The sequence below is a fragment of the Gasterosteus aculeatus genome, chromosome X (genome assembly GCF_964276395.1).
Source record: "Gasterosteus aculeatus chromosome X, fGasAcu3.hap1.1, whole genome shotgun sequence".
Classification (NCBI taxonomy): Eukaryota; Metazoa; Chordata; class Actinopteri; order Perciformes; family Gasterosteidae; genus Gasterosteus; species Gasterosteus aculeatus.
This window is the reverse complement of record NC_135698.1, coordinates 17219170-17242217: the sequence shown is the minus strand read 5'-3', so window position 1 is coordinate 17242217 and position 23048 is coordinate 17219170. Positions and strand designations below refer to the sequence as shown.

General features: G+C 45.3%; 1 protein-coding gene and 1 long non-coding RNA gene across 2 annotated transcripts in view; one reads left to right on the top strand and one right to left on the bottom strand.

Moving 5' to 3' along the window:
• Window positions 1-3459: 3459 nt before the first annotated feature.
• LOC144383783 (uncharacterized) lies at window positions 3460-4848 on the top strand. Its single transcript, XR_013451227.1, has 2 exons — window positions 3460-4186; window positions 4265-4848. It is a non-coding gene; the product is annotated as an uncharacterized LOC144383783 (long non-coding RNA).
• Window positions 4849-8952: 4104 nt separating this feature from the next.
• Window positions 8953-23048, bottom strand: part of cspg4 (chondroitin sulfate proteoglycan 4) — a 40846-nt gene continuing 26750 nt past the window's right edge. Inside the window, exons 4-11 of the mRNA XM_040163354.2 lie at window positions 22618-22797; window positions 22222-22497; window positions 18988-19164; window positions 15759-15957; window positions 15527-15658; window positions 15068-15228; window positions 13756-13939; window positions 8953-13231 (exon numbers count right to left, since the gene is read on the bottom strand). Coding sequence (XP_040019288.2) covers window positions 11370-13231; window positions 13756-13939; window positions 15068-15228; window positions 15527-15658; window positions 15759-15957; window positions 18988-19164; window positions 22222-22497; window positions 22618-22797 — 3171 coding nt within the window. The 3' untranslated portion in view covers window positions 8953-11369. The remainder of the gene's footprint in view (window positions 13232-13755; window positions 13940-15067; window positions 15229-15526; window positions 15659-15758; window positions 15958-18987; window positions 19165-22221; window positions 22498-22617; window positions 22798-23048) is intronic.

The window sequence follows — 23048 nt, the reverse complement described above, 5'->3', positions numbered from 1 at the left end:
GCTACCGCTTCTGTTTTAACCCTAAAAACACGTCTGTATGTTTGGTTCCGTCATATGTCCACAGTTCCGCTCTGTTGTGTTGACATAACAGTGATGCTAAAGGAGGCTCCGTTACAGTTGCACTCCCAATCTTTTCAACTTTAAAACGAAAAATATCCAGATGTTTCTATTTGAATGCCTGGGTGTGATGGTAACGTTTCTGGCTCTCGCCGGCTCTGGTATGCAACTAAACCGGCGGAGTGATGTCACCTTCATGAGGAAAGGCGTCATCGAGTTCACTTAAAAAACCAAAGACTGACTGCAGTTGAGTTTGAACCATAAATCAGCAGACTAAATGTGGTGGTTTTAGACTCTACTTTCAGACTTCATTAAGTTTGCCTTGCACACACACTTCTGTACTGTACACCACAGAGAATCAGCGCAGCAAAAACGCCTCAATGGTCGTAAAGTGACACCTCGGGAAAAAGTTCCAAAACCTTTCGGTGCTGCCAAAGTAATGCTAGCTGTGCACTTCTCCCGGGTTCGTCTGCGCGAGGAAGTGGTGGCTCAACTTTGCCTTCTTTTAGGCTTTTTCCATCAGACACAGCTGGAGCCTGGATGAGATAACTCTTTTCCAGAAGGGGACGGTTGTTGATACGAATCCAGCTCGGGGCTAAAATTGTTGTGTCATAAAGAAATCGTAATGCCCTGATGCCACTGGTCTGGTCGTGCTTTGCGACTGACATTTACATTACTTAGCTTATTCTTAACTTCTCTTCGTGCGCCGTCACTTTCAATGCGACACACCTGGCTCGCCTGAAGGGGGGAAAGTGAGGGTTTCTTTCAGGTCTGCAGCGTTGCTGCCGGGGCACATGGTAAAAGTGTTATGGCCCAAAGTGCCAGCAGATGTTCATAAAAGAATGAAACGAACACGATGCTGAGTGAAGGAAAGGAGCACTTTGACGTCTTATGGCCGCCGGGCGGGATGCGCCAGAGAACACGACGTGCCCACAGTCATCAACTGGTTGTTTTTAAAAAATTCAACATCAGCCTGAGCGGCACGGAAGCAACTGTGCTTCGGTTCAACTCTTCGACTGCCGACATGAATCACGCTTTCTCAAAAGTGCCAAGACTCCAAGAGTTTTTAACCTCTCGTTTGTGAGGAAGGATCTGCTTTGTATGTAAAGCAGTAAAAGGGATTTTTGAACTCAAGAATCCCGTTTACTGCTTTTGTCGACACATCATTTGTCGTTACTCTCACTTCCATGGATCGCCTGCCCCCCTCCTGGGTCGACTGCAGTGGCCTTGACCTCGGCGGTGGAGGAAACCAAGGCCACAGATGGTGGAATCAACACACACGGTGCTTCAGTGATCCCTCTTCCTTTTTGCTCCCGCTGGCTGCTGCGACGTCTGTAAAGGCACATTGGTGAGTTTCTTTGGGAGAGGGAATGTGGTGCTGCAGTCTTCGCTGAAGTACCAATATGTGCTTTTGATCAAGACATTTGAATCTTTTTACAGAGGTTATGGTGACAATCTTTTCTCCTTCAGTTTTAAGCAGAAACACATTTAGCCAGATAACACCTCATCGCAGATGTTCCAAACTGTCTTAGCTTGCAACCTAATAGCAACAGTTAATATAAAGAGACATAAAAAGCCAACTGATGAGACTGAGAGCCGGTCCAATGAACGCTGATGTTTTATAATCTTCACTGTGTGTCGTGAGAGTGACATAAAGTTTGTGGATGGACGAAGAAATGTACACAGTACACAGGTGTCTATGTTCTATGGGCAAAACTTCATATTCATTGATGGTTTAAACTAAACATCTGGCCAGACTTTCACTATAAACCCTGGTCACATTCTCTCTCATTCATTTTCAAATAAGAGACAAATAAAATCAAAAACTGCTTCTAAGTAGGCCAACATCTATTTATAAACCTTTATAAACAAATAACACAAATGTGCAGGAAGTGGGAAAGCACAGCTCTCCTCACAGCTTGAACATGCATTCTTCATCCTGAATCAGAGCCCTTTAATAATAAACACTTCCCAGTACACAGATGTTGACAGTATAACTTGTGCTGCCTAAATCCAGCCAGTGTTTGCCGTGTCAGCAAACAGTTTAACTAATAGATGTCACAGAACACACGGAAGCAAAAGTGTTGTCAAGCTCACGAAAACATGGCAGAGCCACTCTGTGATTTTAAGGAAATCCCTTTTTGAAACACTGAAGGCCGTCGGTGACCACATGGCCATACGGACGGAACGCAGGCGTTATGGAGCACAGGGTGCGAGGGGACAGGAGGCTGATGGGACACAAGGTTTCGGGTGAAGTACAGTTGAGGGAATGTGGGGCCCTGGAGGCAGAGCTGAGGGAACATAGACACGCGCTGCCCACAAAATGTCTTAATGTGCATGAGATGGAACCCTACTTCTGTGGTACTCGTTCCTTTATCTCTGTCTCTGTCTTCCTGTCCCCCTGGCTGCCAGCCGTCCCCTCTCAGGCATTGTTGAGGATAAGGGCCGAGGCTGATGTGGCTTCTTCTCTTCAAATGGTGAAAGGCCCGGTGGATGTTGGAAGTATTTTCACTTTGGCAATGTCAATAACTGTTTGACTTTATACAATTAAGACTTTAATTCTAACACACTTCTCCGTGGCTCTATGAGAGGGGCCAACACTATGAGGTTAAAGGTCATAACTTCACTGTCTGCACTGTTGCAATGAATGTTTCATACAATCACGGCAGTCACTCTTTTCGGGGTCAAAGGTAACCAACTCAGGTTCGTAGTAGCATTTCTTTTCTGATACACATCGAGTGCAAATGCCCAAAACATTGTATACTGACCCAAAGCCAGGCGGGTCTCTTACAGCACAAACTGCATTGGAGGACATTCCAGTGGCTTGGACCTGAAATACTTCCAGGAAAGCCTCAATAAGAAGTTTGTTTTTTCAAGTAAATGACGCAGTTGTGACATCAGATGTGTCCACGGAGGACAGGACGTAGCGTTAAAAACAAAACTCTATTCCCTCAGCTGCTCGATAAAACCACAGCGTATAAATACTGACACATCAGGTGACCCACGCAGCATCAATCGACTGATTCCTCTGTCAAAAGGAAAAAAACTGATTTACTGCCTGGAGCCGCTCCACAAACAATGAATAAAAAACAACTGATTTTATGCACTCATCCAACTGATTTAGGAGGCAGCATCTTCCTCTGTGGGACAGTGTGTCAAGTACCGCAAAGTACGTTAGATATCTTGATACCAACATGTGTGCACTACATGTATTTGCTATCAGTGGAGTGTATTTCAGATGCTGAGAACATACTTACGTTCAGCTCGGTTCTCTCTTGCACAATTTGTAGGAATTTCCAACAGACACAAAGCTTTGTTGATTGTTTTTGTTCCTGAGCGCTTCAGAGACGTCACGTGACAAAGTCCCATTCCTGCCGAGTGGAGCGAGATTGTGAAATCCAAAGATCTTACGATAGCAAGCAGGAGGTAGCTGTGGAAACTGCAGGGCTGCCGAGCACATAAAGAGAGTAGCTTGGATCAGACGAACACGAGGCCTGTAAACCATTATTCCAGGACACAAAATGCTGCTGTTACATCCGGACTCCGGTCTCTGATTGAGCAGGACAAAAGCAGCGCCGCGTCATCGCACGGAACCTGCAGTGGCGGTATTTCTGATCGGGGCACTTCTGTATCTTTTCTAAAGCTGTTCATAAAGCATTTGTAAATGCTTATAGGATCACAGTCATGTTGAGTCGAGACGGATCCGCCGCGGAGGAGAAGAAGTTGTTCTAACATCGACGGCTGGCAACAGAAAAGAACTTTCAGCTCACATCCTGCAACATGAAGGCCTGTTAGCAGCCGATTGCTCATCTAATGAGCTCTAAAGAAGAATGCTGCACCAACAGAGATAGTAGAAGCCAAATGTGCCCAAAATGTGCTAAAAGATGGGGTTTGAAACTCTAACCCTAACTAATCATGTGTTAAAAGACATTGTGTAGATCGATGTGAAGCTACGGAGGATTTCAGATCACTCCAAAGTCGTTAACTGCTCATTAACGGGTAACACGCAGAGTGCTGCCGGTTAACCAGTTAACCGGCAGCACTCTGCGCGGCGTCTTCAACCGAAGGTTCATCGTTGTTAATCGTCTCGGAATGAGCTCGTGTTTTGGCAGTGAGAGGCTACAAACAGGTACGTTACATCGTTCCCACTGTTTGGTAACGTGCGACACGCGATGTCCCGGTCAACCTCTCCCTTCTGGGTCTGCAGACGGGCTGGAAGCTCCCTCTGGAGACAACAGTCATTTCCTCAGAAAACCGTCTGCATTCCTGAGACACTGTCCAATGCCCGTAAACAACATTCCTGCCGTGGGACTAACAGGAGCCACAAAGACACGTGACTTCTGGCGACCTTTGGAGACAGTATATGAAAAGAGGGCGTAGTCATTGGGACCTCAACCATTGATTTGCATTTAGAAGCCTGAAGCCTTTTGGATGTGGCCATCTTGGACTGCCTCATGTCTAACATCTCTTCTCCCCGGGGACAATCCGTGAAAATGGACAAAGCAGACAGGCAGTTTTGACCGTGTGGCTCCAATGTCAGAGACAAATAATCCATCATTAAACTCAAAGGCTGAGAAGTGGAGTGGCATGCAGCTTAATCCAGGCAGCTGGCTGCAAGGCCTAAATGCATGATAAGAAAGACTTTTGGACAAACATTCCATGAGACATTGTGCCTATTTTCGTTAGTCGGAGCCCTGGTTGTTGCCGTCTGAGGCCTAGCTGTTCATTTCTGTCAGGCATGGCACTCACTTCTCACGCTATCTTCTTAAAATAAAGTCAAATATTCCATTACTTGATGCTATTCCTTGACCAGATAGGAGTTACACCCAGCCACTGATTTTGAAAACACTGCTTGATTAAGAGGATGATACAATTACAAAGAAATTTGCAGTCCAGCCCTCGTCTCATTTCGGGAGTCACTTCAAAGGTGATATTTAAAGTAGGAAAATACAGATCCCAGATAGCTTTATCAAACAATGCACAAACAAGAGCGCGGCATACAACGCAGGCAGAGGGAGTTAATCTGCTCACACTCCGCCCTGTGTAAATGTCACAGCGCGATAAGACAAAAAGCTTGTGTGCTGGTTGGTTGTTCAGCTTTGGAGGCAAGCCAACATTTTCCCCTCCAGCCTACAGCTTTGTGCCTTTTTTTCTCTTCCCCACACCTCCAACTCCAACCGGCTGTGGTTTCACGCATTCCTGGATGGTTGGAGACTAAACTGCAAACAGATATTACCAGCAATTAGACAGTTCCCAGTAAATCTTCCACCCAAGCAAATAAAGAATCCACCAAATAAGTCACATTACCAGTGTTTGTATAGCAGAGAGAAATTACAGTAAAAGTGTTAATACTGTAGAATATTGAAGCCAACTGACCCCCCCCCCCCCCCCTCAATGCTTGGGGAGTGAATACTTGCAGGATGTGAAACTGATTCAGCGGGGAAAATATTACAGTTTGTTGTTGGCGCGTGTTTGAGGTGCAGGACTCAATTAGGGGTCAGTTCATGTCTTGTGTTTCCCGCTTTAAGATTTAGCAAAAAAAGCCCCTTCTTGCTTTAGTGTTTGCTAACAAGGTCGCAATAGCAGTTTTCTTAAACTTGCATTTCAATGTAATGTTTACAGCTCACTTAGCTGCCACCGAGGAGCCAAGAATCCGCTGTAGCCAAACGTTGAGTTCAAGTTTTAAATCCTCTGTTCAGCAACGGCGGTGATGAAAAGCAGCGGACGCAGACTGCTCTAAGTGAACTTCCAGAAGGGCTTTCTCTTAAAATAACTTCCCAGTTAGGGCCTGCATACCTCCCTCTACGCCCCCGACCCGACCACCACCTCCGCTGGATGGAGCGCCCTCAGGGCCGCCTTCAGGGCCGCCTCTGGTCGCCTCTGGTCGCGGCACATCTTTGTGCAACCAGAACTTGCACATCTCCCTCTGCCTTGATCAACAAAACCTGCCTTATAATGAGTGGAGAAATTGTGAAGAAAAACCCCAAAACAAACGAATGGAATTTGTTTTGTACTGACCGAATAAACCCTGGAAAGAGAGCTCCACCCTGTCAGCTGGACGGAAAAACATCACAAGCTAGATCTGAGGGCAACAATCCCCCCCGGCCTCCAAGGAGGGGCGACGGGGGTCCACCCCGGGGACTTCCTGCCCTGCCCAGACCCCCGGACCTCCCTTTGTGACGTATGCTGGAGACCGAGGGGAGAAGGTTGAGGTGCAACGTAGGGATGAAAGGAGAGGCCACATTCGACCGGTGCGCATGTGTTTTTCTTGGCTCTCTGTGTAGTCCGTCCCACCCCACTGTGGTTTATTACACACACACACAGGGAAAACACAACAGAGATTTCCATGACAATAGTGTTCCAGCCGGTGGGAGTCACAGAGCCGGGTGACCACGACGAGCGGGTGAATGTCTCGGCTGCCCGGGCCACAAAAACCAGATAAGCTGTGCAATTACTTCAGGGGCAAGCTGGCGTCTAAGGGGGCTCGCTGTGTGGGGGTCTGCTGAGGAATGAGTTGTGTTTATTAACTCTCACTCAGTAGAAATCACTCAATGCGAAAGGACAAGAAATGTCATTTATCTTAAAATGTATCTTAAAACTCTCGATTTGTCAATTTCCCTTCATTGCATGCAAACGATCCTTTCAAAATAAACGTCCTCACGTCTTCACAGGCAACAAGTAGCTTTACTTATATTTAGGCAACAGAGCTGCAGGTTTGTAGGATGAGGTGATTGTTCAGGATCAAATAACTACGTTGCGTGACAAACACATCAACAGTTGCTTCTTGTTTTACACGGGGAACAGATGCTTCCCCGTGTAAAAGGGAAGCCAAAGAGCTGATGTGGAGTGCAGAACACACGCGTTCCCCTCCTCCACCTGTCGGGAAGACGCCGTTTCTCTGGGTCGGACCGCGGCGACGGGGTTTGAGTCATTACGCTGCCCCCCTGACCCCAACGTGTGGCCCCTCGGACCCGACTTCCACCTCCTCAGACAGCTGCATGTGAATCTCAGAGACATTTAAGCTTTTTATTCAAACATAGTTGAAAATAATCAAGTAACCAGTAAACATCAATAACTGTTGCTTTCGTTCCTGTGGCGTATTGCTACTTGCTCAAACCTCCTTAGCTGTGTAACGGTTGGGCTGTGAGTGTATGTATGTGTATATGAGCCCCTCGCTGCATGTCGAGGGGCCGAGGGAGACGGTAGATAACGCAGCACAGCGACTTCCAAAGCAAACATTTCTCTTCCGACGAGAAAAAGCCAACGTCAACACAAGCCGGCTCACATTTATATTAAAGGTTAACAAGCAGACTGATGCTGACCTAATTGCCCATCCTTATTTGCTCGGAAATTGTCAAGGGTTACACTATATTCCCTGTACGGGCAAGTGTGTCACAGATGTGATGAAACATCTGCCATGTGTCTCTGATGAAGAATACAACATCATCTTTGGTACTTCTGACACCTTTTGTTTGATGTACATTCTCAACGAGATCTACGTGATTCTCAAACACAACTACACAATAACACACAACTATCGTGTGTCAACAAACACATTTCCATCCAAAAGAAGCACCAGCCGCAGAAATCCAGTGAGAGGCCACACAAAGAAATGTCCAACAAGCACATCTGTGGAAGTGGACGTGGGAGGTGTCAGTGTTCAGTACCAGGAGAAGGAAACATTTCTCCCTCAACATGAACCCCACCACAAACACTCCCTCAATGTCAGAACATCAAGTCCTTCCACAGGTTCCCTTTTCACTCCTCTTAATACAAGCTGTCATAAAATAAAGCACCGTTTGCAATTCTCATGTTCAGGTTGGAATTCGATTCTGTAGCAACTCACATCTTTTATCTTTTATATCTGGACGAGTCTGCAAGTTTGCGCTTTGACACCGTGACCTTGACACTAGCAGACACATGTGGAGGAACAGCTGTGCGTTATGAAACCAGCCAGAGGAGCTGCTGGGGGAGGAGTGTGTGTGTGGGGGGGGGGGGACATCTAGTGACACCGGGAGAACTCAGGAGAGCAGGGACACGTACAAAGCTGAAAGAAACAAGAAAAAGCAAAGGCCATTCGCTGGAAAGAATGACGGAGGGGAGAGAGCCTGGTTAAATGCTGACGGATGTCTGCAGGCCTGGTTCTGGTCCCTGTGGGTGCTTGTTGGCGCCGTAACACCACCTGGTGGTCACAAGCAGGAACAGCACCCACAGACAGCCGGTAACTAAAGGGTGACAAAAAAGATGCTTCCCTGGGAAAGATGAAGCACTTTCTTTCACGGTAAATACTTAAAAAATAGACAACCTGTGACTTTCTCTGGGGATTGGTATTTTAATCTGTCTAAAGCCATTATTATATAAACGACATGTGTGTTAAAGTTAAGACATATTCATTGTAATGAACCCACTAACATGTAGTGAAATTATGATGTGTTGAAACTAGAATGCTTACAACACCAAGCTTTCACCATAACAAAAGATGCCACCCGAAATATATACGTATACTACTCATGCAGTATATATTTTTTCTTCAAGAAACACAGCCAAATATATATATATATATATATATATATATATATATATATATATATATATATATATTTTTTAATTAATGGCTAAAATGTGTCATGTAGTTTTAGGGCAATAGAGACAGGCCAACACTGCAAATAATGTGCTCCCTGCATCTCAATAGAGACATGACTCGAGCTCCAGAGAATAACAAATAAAACTAATCCAGGCTCAAGGGCACAACAAATTGGACCGACTTCAGGGGGCTTTTTAGTGATATTCAATCTTTGAAACTCATTATTTGGACAAAAAAGCAAATAAAGAAATGTCTAAAAAATTCTACAAGAAAAGAACAACAAGGTCACAGACTGGAAATAATCAACACAGTTTTTGTTGCAAGAAGGTTTATTTCCATTACTGCCGAGATTAAAGCGCAGAGGCGTTTTGCAGCAAAGACATTTCTCTTGTTCCGTAATCTAAACATCGCTGGGTATTCTCATCGTTTTTAAAAGGCACCTGCAGTTTACAGATTACAGTTTAAACTCTACAAAGCACATGACTTGATGTATGGGGAGTGACAGAAATAATAAATAAGTAGAAATGAGGAGGTGGTGATGAAACTCGGCTGAGAAACGGCTGAGTTCATGGCAGAGAGGAGAAGAGTGACAGCAGCTGCACAAACACACACAAAAAGAGACACACAAACATAGACGAAGAAATACGTTGCAGTTGATCGCTCTAATTAAACGTGGTTACATGTCCAAAAGATGATTCGTATTTCGAGACATAAATCAAGTCCGAAAGTCTTACTAAAAAAACCCCAAATATTTACACATAAAACTGGTCGGATGAGGATGTCATGTCCTGAAGAAGAAACCAATACTTTTATTTCAGTTATCTGTAAGTGAGTCACTGGAAACACATCACTTCCTGAGCTCTGTGCTGTCTGTTCAAATCTCAATCTCCTGCTCTTAGAAAACTACAAAAATATAAGTTTAAAGGACTATGAATACGGCAAAGGAACTATTGTATATTCAGTATATGACTAACAGAGAATACGGTGTCATCGGTAAACAGGAAAAAGAAATGTACAGCAAATACCTTTCAGAAAACAAAAGATTTGAGTGTTTTTTTCTTATCGGATTTTGTTCTTTCTGCTTAAGCTTAAGCACTTTGTTCAACATTCAACCAGCAGACTGACGGTAAAGACGCAAAGAGAAACAAAAGGAGGCAGATGTACACGCCTCATAGCTCCAACATACAAAAGAAGTATAAAGAGTAAAATAAATCGTACAATTTCAATATATGAAAGTTTGTATACTTAGCTTATAGAATGCTTAAAAATAAAAAAATAGTTGTGAAAAGACACTGTAAATATCTCCATTTGTATTCATCAATGTAACCAATGTAACAGTGGAGAACTGAGGACTGAGAGTTCATCATCCTCATCCCAGCACCAACCAGCTTTTATAAATGCTTAATTGCAGACTTGGAAACTGGAATCCTCCCAGTTTGAGATGACCTCGTCCTTGTCTGTCGGCCAACACGCATGTGTCAAAGACCAACGCCACCAAAATGACCTCCCCCCTGGGGTCTGAAGCGGTGTGCTGAGTGCCGGTCCACCGGGAATATCTACAAGCGCTCCGGAAGCAGAAATAATAACATGCGACGGATGATGACAAAACTCTGAGCTAAATTCCATCAAACCTGTGCGAGTAGTCGCTACAAGTTTTTATATGAAACAGTCGTTAGTATTAATTTATCCTCTTTCCACACAAAGCGGCTGACATCTCAGATGAGGACGAAACACACCGCTGTCATGTCTCTCTGTTAAAATGTGAAGCCACAGCCAAGAGACAGTTAGTTTAGAACAGCCAAGTATTCATATAGACATTACATGTCATACTATATTTGTATATATATATATATTTATATATTCTCACTCCCAACCTGTCTATTGGGACGGCTTCTCCACCTCAAACCCTCCAGTGCCCGTTTGCAACATGTCAACCTCCTCTCATTAATCCGTACTCCGTCCTTTCAAAATGGACTTCCGTTATCGTAGGAAACAACTTAGTTTGAAAGCACTTATTTGAATTGAACCATACTAGATGTTTCCCCCAGAGTTAGCTGATGTAACGTGTCCTCGCTGTAGCTTTGTGTGTTACAGATCTCCCAATCTGCAGTGACTCTAAAGGAGAAAAAAGTCAAATCATGTATTTTCCAAAATGTACTATTCCTTTAAACTGAATTTAGCCCTGAGAAACATGGTACAATTTTGAGAAAATAAAAGCGAAAACACAAAGAGGCAGTTTTTCAACTTCTCATTAATACAGCGTACATTTAGCTCGTCATCTATGTACAAGGTTTATCAACTTTCCTTATGAATCAAAAACTAAAACCAAATCATCATAAAGACTTTGATGTGAATAATATTTACCTGTGATATCATACGGAATACAATGACAGAGCAAACCCACGATACCTTTTGCCAACACATGGCATGTTGCTTGTGTCTTCATTTGTGCCCTTTGACGAGAGGAATGATAAAACTAAAATAAATAGACCTGGCCTGAGCCTCCTTAGATAAGGAGGGGCCTCCTTCTTTGCCAATAAGTATTCAGTGTTTCATTGCCTGAGAATTTGTCCACAGTTACGTTGAGAAAAGTAAATAACAAATGGCGTCAAAAGATCATTTTCATTTGAACTGGTGCGGCAAAGAGGTCTTTAATACTGAAAGGAATGATTCGAGTCTTCCAAACACTCCGAGGAACACCTCCCTCTGTGTCTTGCCTCGGCGCGTCTCACACCCAGTACTGGTTCTTTTTCAAGGCCGGGTCCGTTGTCCGACAGTGCTGCAGCAGCTCCGGGTCTGCGTCCTTGGAGGCCATGTTGGACATGGGGATGTTGTTGGCCGGGTCGGTTTTGCGGAAGGTCTCTGCGCTGGCCACCTCCCCGTTCTTGGGCTTGGATGCCGCGGTCTGGACGTCGTGCTTGCCCGTCTTGTTTTTACGGATCAGGTAGTACGCCAAGAAGGCCGCCAGCAGTAAGAGGAGAAGGAGCACCAGGATCGGAATGAGAATGGACCAGAAGTTGTTGCGCCTGGAAACGTGTGGTTTCCCGCTGGAGCCAGAGCCAGAAGATGTTGTTGTTGTGGGAGCATCTGCGCGGGGCCAGACGCTGTCGTCCCTCCAGCGGGGGCTGGCCGAGGTGGAACGAGGAGACCCGGCTTCAGGGAGTTCATTGCTCGGGGCTTCTGAGGGGACCCTCAACAGAGTGAGAGGGTAGACCCCCGAGGCGTTGTAGGGGCCCGTCTGGAAGGAAAGCACGCATTCTGCTGGAGGAACTCCGTGGGCTTTTAGCAGGAAGCGGGCCTCGTCCTGACTGACCCCCCCTTGTGATCCAGAGGCACTATTCAGGATTTCCATAGCTATTCGCCCCTCATCCAGGTCCCTCTGGCTGAATGTGTCCACTGGCTGACCTGCACCGGGACCCTTGGACCTCACGAAGTGAGCCCCCTGGGGCTGCTGGATGACGGTGAACGTGGGGGACGATCTGGTCTTGTTTGCCAGGAGAGTTGCATCAAGGAGCTTCCTGTCCAACTGGACAAGGGCCCCTTGCGGTAGCAGAGGATCCTGGGCGATGTTGGCCAGAGGCTGGACGGTGATGTTGAGGACAGAGGACACATTAGCAGCCTTGCTACGCGCTACAAAGGAAACGCTGTCGCGGGGTGACGTTGATTTAACAAACCGGACACTGACTCTGCCTTCCTTGATCTGCTTCTGGGTGAAGGCGGACGTAGGCTGCCGATCGACCATGACAGCCGCATACTTGGGTACGTTGGTGATCTTGTAGAGGATGTCCTCTTCTACAGGGCCCCCTGTAGTGGCCTTCAACATCTCCTCGGTCACCAGGGTCTCGTCATCGCCCTGCTTCACCTTGATCTCGGAAGCTTTGTCGAGGAACAAGGTGCGAGCGAGGACGCCGAAGTGGAGCGTGTGCGCCTCCGTCTGGTGCTCTCCGTCCGACACGACGAATTCCATGAAGCCGTTGGCGAGGCTGCCGTCGCTGGAGAAGCCCACCTGCCCACGATTGACCATCTCCTGTGTGAACTCAGAGACGGGGCGCATGGTGAGCATGTCGAGCAGTTGGCCGTTGCTCGGGTCTTTGGTCACTTTGAAGCGCACCTCATGCGGCGGACTGTCCTCATCTCGGGTGTTGAGATGCTTTTGAGTCAAAAGGGTCGTGGAGCCTTGGAGAACCTCCAAGAGCATGTCTATAGTGACTAGTTCTGGGGAGTCGGAGCCGCGTGGTTTGATCGAGACTTTAAATACCTCCTCCAGCATCAGGGCTCCGGCGGTTGAGGCTGAACCCTCACCCTCAGATTTTATACGGGCTTGAAAAAAGAACGCGTCATTGGGGAAACCTGAGCCGTCATGGACATACTCCAGCTTTCCCTGAGTGACATCTTCTTGCATGAAGGATGGGGCATTACGAGGCAGGTCCCGACCTCCCAGAGTGATACGACCGTGGTCAGGGAAGCGCTCAACGTGAAAGACCACATCCACATCTGCTCGATCATCTTCGGGTAGGTCAGCCAGGAGGTTGGAGGCATCAAGCATCGAATCATCGATGACTTTCCTCTGGCCTTGCACAATTTCCAAACCTGAGCAGAAACAATGAAATATTTAAGTTTTGTCTGTATTCTGTTGATATGTAATAATTCAGAGTACTTTTATGCTTTGGTGATAAATCCCTTTATAACTTATATAAGTTATTATTATACATATAATGTACAAAAAAAAGATTACAGCCGACCTTTACAGCCTCGTTGTGCAAAGTATTCTAGCTAAAATGTTGTAACTGCAGCTGGTGCAAACAGTACGTCTTCGTTATAACTGTACGCCTACTATTTTAGACATAGTCCTTATAAATGGGTTTCACTGGCTTAGCCGCCCTTCTCTGCAAGTTAAAATATGTAGGAATATTTATGCGATAACCAAATAAGTGTGAAAACCATGCTGCATTACAGGTGACGTTCGTTCTTCGGCTTCATTTTAGCTGCTTTCAGTCTCTTTTTTGCCTTTCTCCTGTGTTTCATTCATATTTAAACAGTAACTGGTGGACTGTCTTGGCCGGGTCTCCATCGAGTCACTTATTTATGTGTTGAAAGTAGGTACGAGGTGGTACCTTTGTTCTTCCACAGCTGCGAGGAAAGGTTACTGTGAGGAGCCAAATACGAGATGGTGATGGGCAGGATGTGATGGACATCGAGGGCCGGTGGGGATAACAGCGTCAACTCCACGGAGTCCCTCACCAGCCAAAAAGGCTCCTCGGGTATCTGGTGCTCGTAGTAGACCAATCCAGACTCCAGCTGTGTGCCAGAGGACAACAAAGCCAGAAGATGACGAGCAGTTCAAAACTCTCAATAACGTGCCAGTTTTACCAAACGAGTGGGACATAAGATGAGAGAAAATAAATAAATATATCGTTATTCCTACTGTATCATCAATTACTCAATAACTTGTCAATTACTTTTTATTTGTTTGGAGTGATTTGGAAGGCAAGAATATTTTAGTTTGCTGAAATATCTTCTTTTCCCCTTTTTTCTCTGATTGTTTGCACGAACCACAGTAAAATGGGACCTGAAGTGACTGCAGCAGTGGTTTGGCGGAGCTGTACTGGAACCCGGGTCAGAGAACAGGAATGTGGCGGCCTGAGTTTGCTCTCAGAGGTCACTGTGTCCTGAACTCAACTTCTTCTCCTCAAACACACAGCCACAAGCAAGCAAGTCTTCATGCACTCGTGCATGCACGCACAAAAGCTTGACTTATTGTTCGATTTTCTGTCACATTCAAAACAAAGCATTTTGCAGGGAAGGAATTTATTCTAATGCTCATCCAAGTGCATTCAGATGTCGGCAATGGAGTACTGACAGAAACGAAATTGAGAACACATTGAAACCATTGCAGATGCGTGCACAATGCCACTAGAAGATTAAGTTGAGGGGTTCATCATTCATTAAATCTAATATTGCCCACGGTCCGATGCAACGGGGCCTCATGTGCGACGTGGACTGCATATGGACTTCATTTAGGAACATGTTGTCTTATGGAAAACAACTACAGTGCATGTAAAACACACACTATACCGTTTAGGGTAGATTAAATGCTCTTTATTGCAAGTTTATTTAATTGACTACTCTACCTTAAATATTAGACGATGCTGCTAATAAATAGGATATAAGAGTAGACTTTTAAAAGTCTTCAGAGGATTCAAGAGCGGCAATCACAGGGATTTAAATAACTTAGAGCGGGGAGTTCTTCAGCAACAGTGAGGGTTGAAGGGAGGATTGGCTGCAGTTTAACGCATAAAAGAGGAATTATGTCTTCTCATACGTCTGTCCGTCTGTGCTTCCTTAATGCAAATGATAAATAAAAGAAATCAATCAAAAAATGTGTTTTCCTTTGTCGACTTTCTTTACACGCACAGAAGTAATTACCTGTGTTTGTGAGAAGCGGGTAATCTCCTCATACTGGTTCCTGTCATTGGCCAGGATCAGTCTTCCCAAGCGAGGGAGGCGGATAATGGCGTAGTTTATCTCATTGCCATCCTCATTGGTCACAGCTCCCAAATTGGCGCTGGTAATAGACTGCCTTGTTCCTGTAAAAACACACACGCACAGTCCCCTGAGTGTTGTGCAAAATGGCCTCTTGGAAGTTGTTGAGCTGTCAAAGTTAACCTCAGCTGTTACATTAATTGTTGCACATTGTTGTGCAGAAGAGTTTCCCAATATTCATGCTTTTCAAAAATGTGTCATCTCCTTTGTAATGACTAAAAGTAACGTTAATTGAGAACAGTGGTGAGGTTACAGGTTGAACTATCGACGGCTAATCCGTCACATTCCTCCAATCGCTGACGTCTCCGGGGCCTGAAATCCCAAGGATGTTTTATGCCTTACCTGGAAACACCATCAGCTCCTCCTGCGTTACCATGGTGATGGTGAGAGGCCTGGCCGTGACAACGAATCTGTAGAGAGGAGATGTGTGCTCGCCGTCTGTCACCGTGAAACTGAAACCTCCAGACTCCTCACCTGAAAGAGGACAACGAGTTTGGATGTGGCTGATTCTGCTCACACTGCTCATTCAATCCATATTGACTCATGGAAACTAAAGAAACGTCAGTGGCCGCACCCTCGTGAATGAAGATGACCTCCCCTTTGTCTATGTGAGCCTGTGTGAAATTTAGGATGCCCTCTTCGGGGGCCTCTTTCAGCGCCAGCATGCCGCCGGTCGGCCCCTCCACGTGGTAAACCAGCTCCTTGGCAGGAGTGTCGCCGTCCTCGGTGCTCAGCATGCTGGGGGTGATGTCCGCTTCCTCTCCGGCCAGAACCTGTGACACATCAGAGAGAGAGAGAGAGACGTAGATGAAAAGACAGCAAATGTAAGGGTAAGCTGCTCGGTATCACATCGTGCCACTGCAGCCTGCGGCCTCACATGGATATTTTGGAGCAGCGACGGCAGCATCACGCCTGCCTACATTGACAAACACGGTGGTCTTGTATGCAGTGTGACATCCGGCCTGGGGGAGTCCCTACTTGCTCAAGTTTACATCCTCAGAGAGCAGAAACCCATAGTTTGTCGGTCTTGGAGGGACGTGTCAAAGTGGGACTTTCAAGCAGGAGAAGCAGGTGTTTCTTTCCCCCAAATTACTTCAATGATCTTTTTGATCCTTTTTTATGAATTAATTACGTTCTCTGGGTTTTACTTAGTTTGCATAATAAAGTTTTATTCAACCATTGGCGTTTCTTTTGGCAAACCTAAGCGAGGGTTTTTGTTAACGTTAACCACGTGTTTCCTTTGAACCTGCGCTGGGCTTCTGAAAATGAGCTTTTAGCTATATCTGGGGTCCATACATATCTCGCACGCAACTTGGCCGACAAGTAAACAAAATACTTCCCAAACAGAATACACAGTTCACATTGTAAGAAAGCCTTTTAAAATAATATGACCGTTTTAATATTTTACAGTCAATGAGGTCACATCCCTTGTTTAAGTATGCGTCTCAAAGTTGTGATGATTATCATTTTTTGTTACAGTGCATGATCCAATCCCTGCCACTAGGTGGCCCCGTCGGCCCGCTCTGCACTCCCGTAAGGCACCGAGCAATCTGGGGCAGCTAATCCTAAATGGCTTTGCAAATTGATTTGAACCCGACACAATGTCTGATATTTCATTTGGGGGGAGCAACGAAGGTCGGCTGAGGACTCAACGGGGTACCGCCATCGTTCAAACGGTGGAGACTCTGGAGGGGCGCCAGACGTCTGAAGCCGTGTCCCACACTGCCCATGAATCCAAAATACTGGTTGATCTTGGAAGTAGAGGGGACACCAGACTGTTGTCCAACTCTGATGGAGTAGAGAAGTGAAGTCGACCACCGGACGGACTATTGTGTATCGATGTGCCTAAACATGCGCATACATGAGCCGATGGACAAAGTGAACCAGCTGTTTTACACAGCTGGCCCAACTTTTCTAAAATACAGTGAAGTCAATTAGAACCAGACTACGGGACAGAGACCAGCTGCATCCCACAGACCCGGCCAACTGGGATCAAGGCGAGCCTCAACAGAGTCCGATCACGTGTTCATCGTCGTGTCGGATCATCTGCTGCAGAGGTCACCACACACACACATACACACACAGACACACACACACACACACACACACACACACAGCTCCTGCTTTAGATCAAGCCAAGTGGGCCTGGCTGTGTGCGGGGAGACCTCCACATGTCATTCGGTGACTTTCTGCAGCCGCAGCAGAGGAGGAGGCGCATGGATCGGATGCCCGCCTTCACTCTGCCAGAAAGCCGCGGTCTCGTCAACCGTTTTGGTTTTCCAGAAATACGGGTTGCCAGGGAGACGCAGAGCCGCAGGCAGAGCGGGGAGGGCCGAATGACACGGTTGGTATTGTAGTTCCGTGAGTTTATTACTGCTGGCTTTTTCCAAATGGCTTTAGTGTACAATCTATTCAATTGATCCTTCATCTCTCATGGATGAATCAGTGAGGAAACACTTTGCATGAGAATGACATAAAGATGTTACTGAATAAACAGCTTTCTTTTTGCATCACAGGCAATGAGGTGTTCACGGATGGAGAAGTTTAAGTGTGATCCAGATGCAGTGGGACACACGATGACCCTCGAAGGCTACTGGAAATCAAGATCATGACTGTAAACTTTACGTTTTTATATTGTAAAAAGATTCCGTACACGCAACACATTTGAAGTCTCTTAGTATCAACATATATTTTATATCGATGGGATCGATGGATTGAGCGTGTTGATGGAGCCTTTATTGTGTACTTGTTTTGTGTACTTGTTTTGTGTACTTGATTTGAGAGGTTTACCAGCCTGCTTGTGTTGGATGGTTGACCACTCCTCTCACCAGCCATCAACCCACTGATTTAAAGTGCGCTTTCCACCTTGAAATTGACAAAGATCCAACAGGGGCTGAAACGTTGTTCAGTAAATATACAGCTTGGAGTAAAAAATGTGAATTCACCAGTCAGTGACACGTATGATCACATTTCGGAGCGGTCAAGCTGAGAATATGCAAATTTATTTCCACTTCACGGCTGCTTATAAAACAACAAATAAGCAGTGGTCGGCCGCTGCTGTGCTGATGCAGCGTGCGTCATCGCCTGCAAGTCGGTAGCCTTCAGCATCTAGGAAAGAATCCACCACGTTCATTGTACTCGCAGCATGAAGTGAAGTCTGAGCTTCAATGGAAAGAGTTCCTTCGAACAAAAGGTCTTATGATTGTTTGGATATCTTGGGATTTCTAAGAAAAACCATAAATTCCTACGTTTTGTCAGCGAATCAATGTTAAGAAAGACGAGCTGCAAAGCGGTAAGTCTTTAAAGTACGACGAGGTAGTCTTTTTGAAAATAGTTTGACCTTTTCTCAGAAAGTCAGAATGTCAGCACCATTATAAAGCCATTTATCTGCCATTCTCTTATAATTCATCATGCAAGTCAGGAGCAGCAGGGAACACTTACAGCCCGTCAATCACCAGTTGGACTAGCTCTTCTCTCCAGCATATCACAGGAGGAAAACACAAAAATATAAGCAAATAAAATGAACAAGGTAACTTGAATTGATATGAACCAGTTTCTGCTTCTTAGTATAACAAATTCCCTTGTTTTGAAAGTTCTCAATAAAAAGTTTGTTCTTTCCTTCCTTCACGCAAAGTGAAGGAAAGAAGCTTGTGGTCTGCTTGTTGTAATTTGTGCTAAAGGAAAACAAAAAGTAGCCCAACAAACTGAAAATTCACTTTTTATAAGATTTTCCTACGGCCGACATGTTGGAGGAGAGCTCAAAGTAAAAAGCAGGCGCGCTTTGACTGCAGCAACAACATTACCTCCAGTCCCGTGTTCCGCGCCAGGTTCGGCGGCTCGTCGTTGACCGGTATCACGGTCACCCTGATGGTGACGGGAAGGCTCCGGCGCTCGATCTCATAGGCCGAGGCAGAGAGGGTGAAACTGTCCTCCGTGCTCTCTGTGCTGTCGTGCACGTAGTAGATGTGTCCAAGTTTCAGCTACGGGGGGGCAAAAAAAAAAAGATTCAGTTGTTGCTCTACTCTGAATCAACATGAAGAAGAGCGGTCGAGCCTAAAAGCTGGAGGTCAACTAGTTTGTGACGGTGTCTTAAGGCCCAAATCCAAGCGACGCTGCTTTAAAAAACAACAACAAAGCATCTTGTGCTGATCTACCTAAACACACTCACATTCATGACAGTGTCTCCCTCTCAACTTCTCCATTTGGTTAGAATGCTTTGGTACATAACATCTTCTAAGACAGCCGTCCTTCCCCTGGCACAGAGAACTCCAACTATTTTACTAATGTTAGCAATGCTACAAATGATCTGAACTGGTACAATATGAATATTAAACATAATATTTAATGTCTTTTGTGGCTCTGGGGGATCTAAGCAGTGAATATAAACCAATATCTTTCTGTCCCTTTTTTATAGGGGGGAAAGAAACAGGACGATATGTGCTATTGAACCTGCTGGCTTGGATTTCTCTTTTCACCACATCCATCTCACCAAATGGCCAATGAATGACGCAACAACTTGTCAATCATCGTGCAATGACACCGCCAATGTTGCTTTTTGTTTGACATTTTGTTTGACATTGCTTATTTTAAGCCCAACTACACCACCGTTTGTAACTACACTGTAACCAAGTCTATGGAAATGCACAAAATGCTGTGCTATTTATTTGTCCTCCCTTGGTTGCTTATACAGAGAAAGCCTCTGTTTCAGCCTACTCAAAGTATTTGTGCTAAGCTAAGCTAACTGTCTCCTCACTGTAGCCTGGTATTTAACAGACTGTCAAATACATCCTCTCTTTGTTTTTAGGGGATGAGAAAACATAGCAACAGACCTTTATTTCTGTGCAGTAAACACAATCCTCCCTTGTCCCTTGTTGCCCTGAACAGATAATATATGTCTTCAAAGTTTTGAGATAAAGCCTATAATCAGATCTTGAAGTCTGGCAGCAGCATGTGAACAGGGAGAATCGCCCATGTGGGACAAAACTATGAGGGAAACCAGATGCACAAAAAAAGTCAGTCCTCCTGTGTCAAGTGAGCTGGATGAAAAACAGCACCTGTGGCTGAGTCAACTCGGTTGACTTTCTTGTTTCTCGATAGAATAATCTGCATCATGTAACATATTGAATTGACCAATTTACTGAGACTCTCTGCAAAGAGGACGGTTGGAACTTTCTCTGGACAAAAGCCAGTGAGCTCCCGTGAGTTTGCGGAGCCGCTTCAGAGAGCAGGAAGTGGCAAATGGATGCCATATGACGGGCATCCTTCTAGAATAACAACCCCCATCGCTATTACTGATCGGGGGAAAGTCAGCGAGACAGCCCGCTTCGCTGGGACAATAAACAGTGGGTGGCTGTTGGACATGAGATGAAGCCTTCAGATTTACAGCGAGAAACCGATGCATTGTGTTAAGATACTTTTTTTTTTAAAGCTTCTGTATATCTTGTATTTTCAAAGAAGAACCAGAGGACCGAAAACATTTTGTACTTTGCAAAAATGAAAGTTGCCTGTGTGGACTATAATCAGTTTTCACAGATGGGAGACCTAATTAAGACCTGACGCAGAGCCGGACATGATTAAAGTGAAGTTGTATCAAAGCAAAGTGCTTCGGATTTCCCATATTTTCACCGGTTAGATTCCATTAGATAATGTGTCCATGTCTTCAGTGAGCCGTGGGATCAAAACCTGCCACACATTGTATGACACAGATTCAAGCCAATGTCAAACATCTGGGCCACATCACAGCACATACAGTAGAAGGACATTCATGTGGTTTGTCTTCATGTAGACACTCTCCCACAAGGCTTTTTTTTTCTTACAACACCCTTACAGAACCTCAGTGAACTAAGCTGGTGACTTTATCACAAAAGATTACAACACACAGCGCTTAGTCCCGCGTCCCAACAGCATTAAACAAAACCCCTTAACACAAAAATCATTTTGAAACAATTACTGTCTGGTTTCAATGCTCCACTGACTGACGACCAGACATCTATTCTTCAATGTGGTACTCATTTGTGTATAACAGTAGAGGGGAAAAAACGCTTACAACAGACATAAAAAAGCAGTGCAAAGAAAAGCACATTTCTGTACAGCGAGCTACGATTTCGATGTTCCTTTTGGCCTCCCTGCTGCCAATGTGACCGTCGCTACGCACTGGACCCCTTTGAGTTGCACATTGGGTTCTCTGAGAGACTCTGTGAGTGAGTCTTTCAGAAGCAAAGCGCGGGACTCTAGTGTGCGTTCACACGTCATTACAGGAAAATACCGGGGCCAGTTTGTTTTGGCTTCACGCGATCCAAAGACATCGTCAGTTTTTCCACAATGCTTCAGCAAAGTAGCTCGGGGAGGAGTAGAGGGAGGTTGAGGTTAGATGCAGGAGCTGCAAGACAGCCTCCAAAGCTCCAGTAAACTATGCGGGCAGTTCAGAACGTATGTGGGTTTTTTCAATGGTAACTATACCCATGCATCTTTTATATTTTCCTAAAGCCGAGGCCTCCAAACCGCACGGAGAGCGACTAGATAGCTGTGCTGCAGCAGCTCCGTGTGTCTCCCTCCTTCTTTCTGTCCAGCACAGCAAAACAAATCCAAAACAGCGGCAAGAAGTAACCAGGGGGACGTTTAATGTTGGAGCCTCGCTGTGGTAACCCCGCTCAACAGCCCCCATGATTGGGTTGAGAGAGGAGCATGTTATACTCCCTGGAGAAGACAGGATGAAATGTGTAATATTGGGTTTTTCGGGGTGGCCTGGAAAGATTTTGGTCCCAGACTCACATAAGTAGAAGAATCAAAAAATGCATAAAAAGCAGACGAGGCGACGAGCCAATGACCTTCCTCGTTATTGCGGTCAAGCCAATTACATAACAGCAGGATCGCATGCTACCATATTGTCACGAAATTAAACATAACTTGATTGTTTATGAAAATGAACTTTGTGACGTAGTTATGGAATACAAAAGGGAAAAAGTTTTGACCAAAGGGAAAAATACTGAATGATTTTCTGTTGAACATGCAGCTTCTCTCGTCACATCATTACATACCTCTTTCCATGTGAAGTTGATCACTTCTTTTCTAGCAAGGTAAGCGATCTCCCCGTGCTGTGGTGCCTCTTCCACAACAAAATCAATGTTTTCCGAGGTGTAAAATGGATGTGAGATGTTGACGATCTCTGCGTCAATTGCCCTGCTGAGACCTTCTCTCACTGTAAAGTTGAAGGTGTGGATGGGAATGAGCTGAGGCACGATGTTCACAGAGACGCGCAGGTCCTCCACCGTAGTAAAACCGTTGCTGACATCAACTGTGAAGGCGTCATCGCCCTGAAAGGGATGGAAGTTCAAATAAGTTATCGATATACTAAAAATAGACCCCGTGCCTCAGATTCACGAGGCCCTTTTTTGTCAACCAGCCACATCGGAGTAAGTGAAAGAACAATAAACCTCAAAGGTTGCAGACACATAGAGGACGTGTCCCCGATTAATGTCCTCTTGAGTGAAGGAGTGGATGTAGTCGAGGACCGGAGAGCCTGTGCTGTTAGTCAGTTTGACCAGGTGGCCGAGAAGAGGAAGTCCTGTAATGATGAACACCATTTCCATTGGAAGAATATCGGCTTGCTCCACCTGAAAAGGCAAGTGGACACAGTGTTTATTCACAATCTAACCTCAAAATACTATTTGACATTCTGACTATCTGAGAAAAGGTCATAATACTGTTTGTGTCATGATAATCAAAGAGGATTTGTATCAAGTGCAGAGATGACCATTTCTGACAAATTCAATCAACCTAAAATTGATTGATAGGAAAATAGTTTGACAATTTAGGTGTGGTGATGATAGTCGCTGCTGTCCCCAAACACAATGCATCATTGATA